Here is a 1,563-nt window from a genome sequence, read left to right as displayed (position 1 = left end):
GGGCCGGCCGGTAATATTTTCCTTGTTTTTTTTTGTTTTTTGTTTTTTCTGTTGTTTTTATGACAATAACCCTGCTTGGACATAAAGATTCAGCTGATTTACAGCGACGTCGGTTTATTTTTTTGAGTAGTTGATTTATTTTAATTCAGTGCATATTTATTTAATTGTTTTGTTTATTTATTAAATTTGAATTCATGTTTATGAAGGGCCGGTAATATTTTCCTTGTTTTTTTTTGTTTTTTGTTTTTTCTGTTGTTTTTATGACAATAACCCTGCTTGGACATAAAGATTCAGCTGATTTACAGCGACGTCGGTTTATTTTTTTGAGTAGTTGATTTAAATATTTTAATTCACTATATTTAAATAGTTTAGTTTTAACTTCTAGAAATGCCTCAAATTAATGTTTAAAAACTGTCTTTAGCGGAGTGATATCGTGAAGGCAGCATACGAACCCACAGATGAGGAGTGTGAGTGGAAACCAGATGAAGAGGAAGAGCTGACAGTAAGTAAGCAGGTACAGGTGATCCATACCTGCATGCTCTTCAAATACCACCGCATTTACATAATACTGTATAATATGCTGTGTTCAGTCATAGCTTGACTCTATATATTGGCCCTTGTCTTCATCAGGAGGAAATGAAGGAAAAGGCCAAAGTGGAGGAAGAGAAGAAAGACGAGGAGAAGGAAGACCCTAAAGGAATCCCAGAATTCTGGCTCACAGTTTTCAAGAACGTCGACCTTCTCAGCGAAATGTTGCAGGTAGGGAGAGAACGGGCAAACGCTGGCACACAAGGGAGCGATTGTGAGTGTAGTAGTGTTCAAAAGCAGGTCATGCGTCATGGGCATTTACAGTGGGAGATTTCTCTTTGGAAAATGTCCTTGATGCCATCTTGTGGTGCAAAAGTGCACCTTGCATCCTTTTTAGCTGAAGATAAAGGCATAGTGAAGCTATATGCATCTAACTTAAATGAACTGTGTTCGGTTTCACTCAGAATTTAATGTATAAATTTAATTTGGGCTGGTTATTGTCACTTACATTTTTGTTAAATATCATTTTCTTTAGAACAGTTGTCCAAACTTTAATACAAATGGTCATATATCAAACTTGATTAAAGGCGGCGTACAGGGCTCTACAGTGCATTTGCGACTGAAAACTACTGCGTGCGACTATGAAACAATATATTTAGGAGCACCAGTGCGACTGACCAGATCATCATCATATTTGTGGTTGCACTGAGGGGAGCTTCAAAGGTTTCTACGTGTTTTTGCAGCGTTGAGTAATGTATCACAGACATATCTCACGAATCCTTTCATAAGCAAAGTGTAGACGGTGTAAATAAGAGATTCATTGCGCAGTGTAGAGAGCTTCGTTGATTATAAATGTGAGATCGCGATGATCTAAGAGTGACATTTTTTTAATGATTTTTAAGGGAGTTTGTAAATGTGATAACTGATTTAATACAATACAATTCAATAAACAAGAAGTTAATATTAAGTGACTTACATTGTCTGACTATAACACTATTGTCTGATTTTGCTCTATTTCGTCGTCGAAAATAGTTT

The 1,563-nt window shown here is 36.3% G+C and overlaps 1 protein-coding gene across 1 annotated transcript in view; it reads left to right on the top strand.

The window, feature by feature from the left end:
• nap1l1 (nucleosome assembly protein 1-like 1) overlaps positions 1–1,563 on the top strand; it is a 24,746-nt gene that overhangs the window by 11,142 nt on the left and 12,041 nt on the right. Inside the window, exons 6-7 of the mRNA XM_016512156.1 lie at positions 422–502; positions 631–759. Of these exons, the coding sequence (XP_016367642.1) occupies positions 422–502; positions 631–759 (210 nt within the window). The remainder of the gene's footprint in view (positions 1–421; positions 503–630; positions 760–1,563) is intronic.

The sequence above is a fragment of the Sinocyclocheilus rhinocerous genome, unplaced genomic scaffold, assembly GCF_001515625.1.
Source record: "Sinocyclocheilus rhinocerous isolate Xijiao unplaced genomic scaffold, SAMN03320098_v1.1 scaffold475, whole genome shotgun sequence".
NCBI lineage: Eukaryota > Metazoa > Chordata > Actinopteri > Cypriniformes > Cyprinidae > Sinocyclocheilus > Sinocyclocheilus rhinocerous.
The sequence above is the reverse complement of the archived record's forward strand: the minus strand, read 5'-3'. Positions and strand labels throughout refer to the sequence as shown.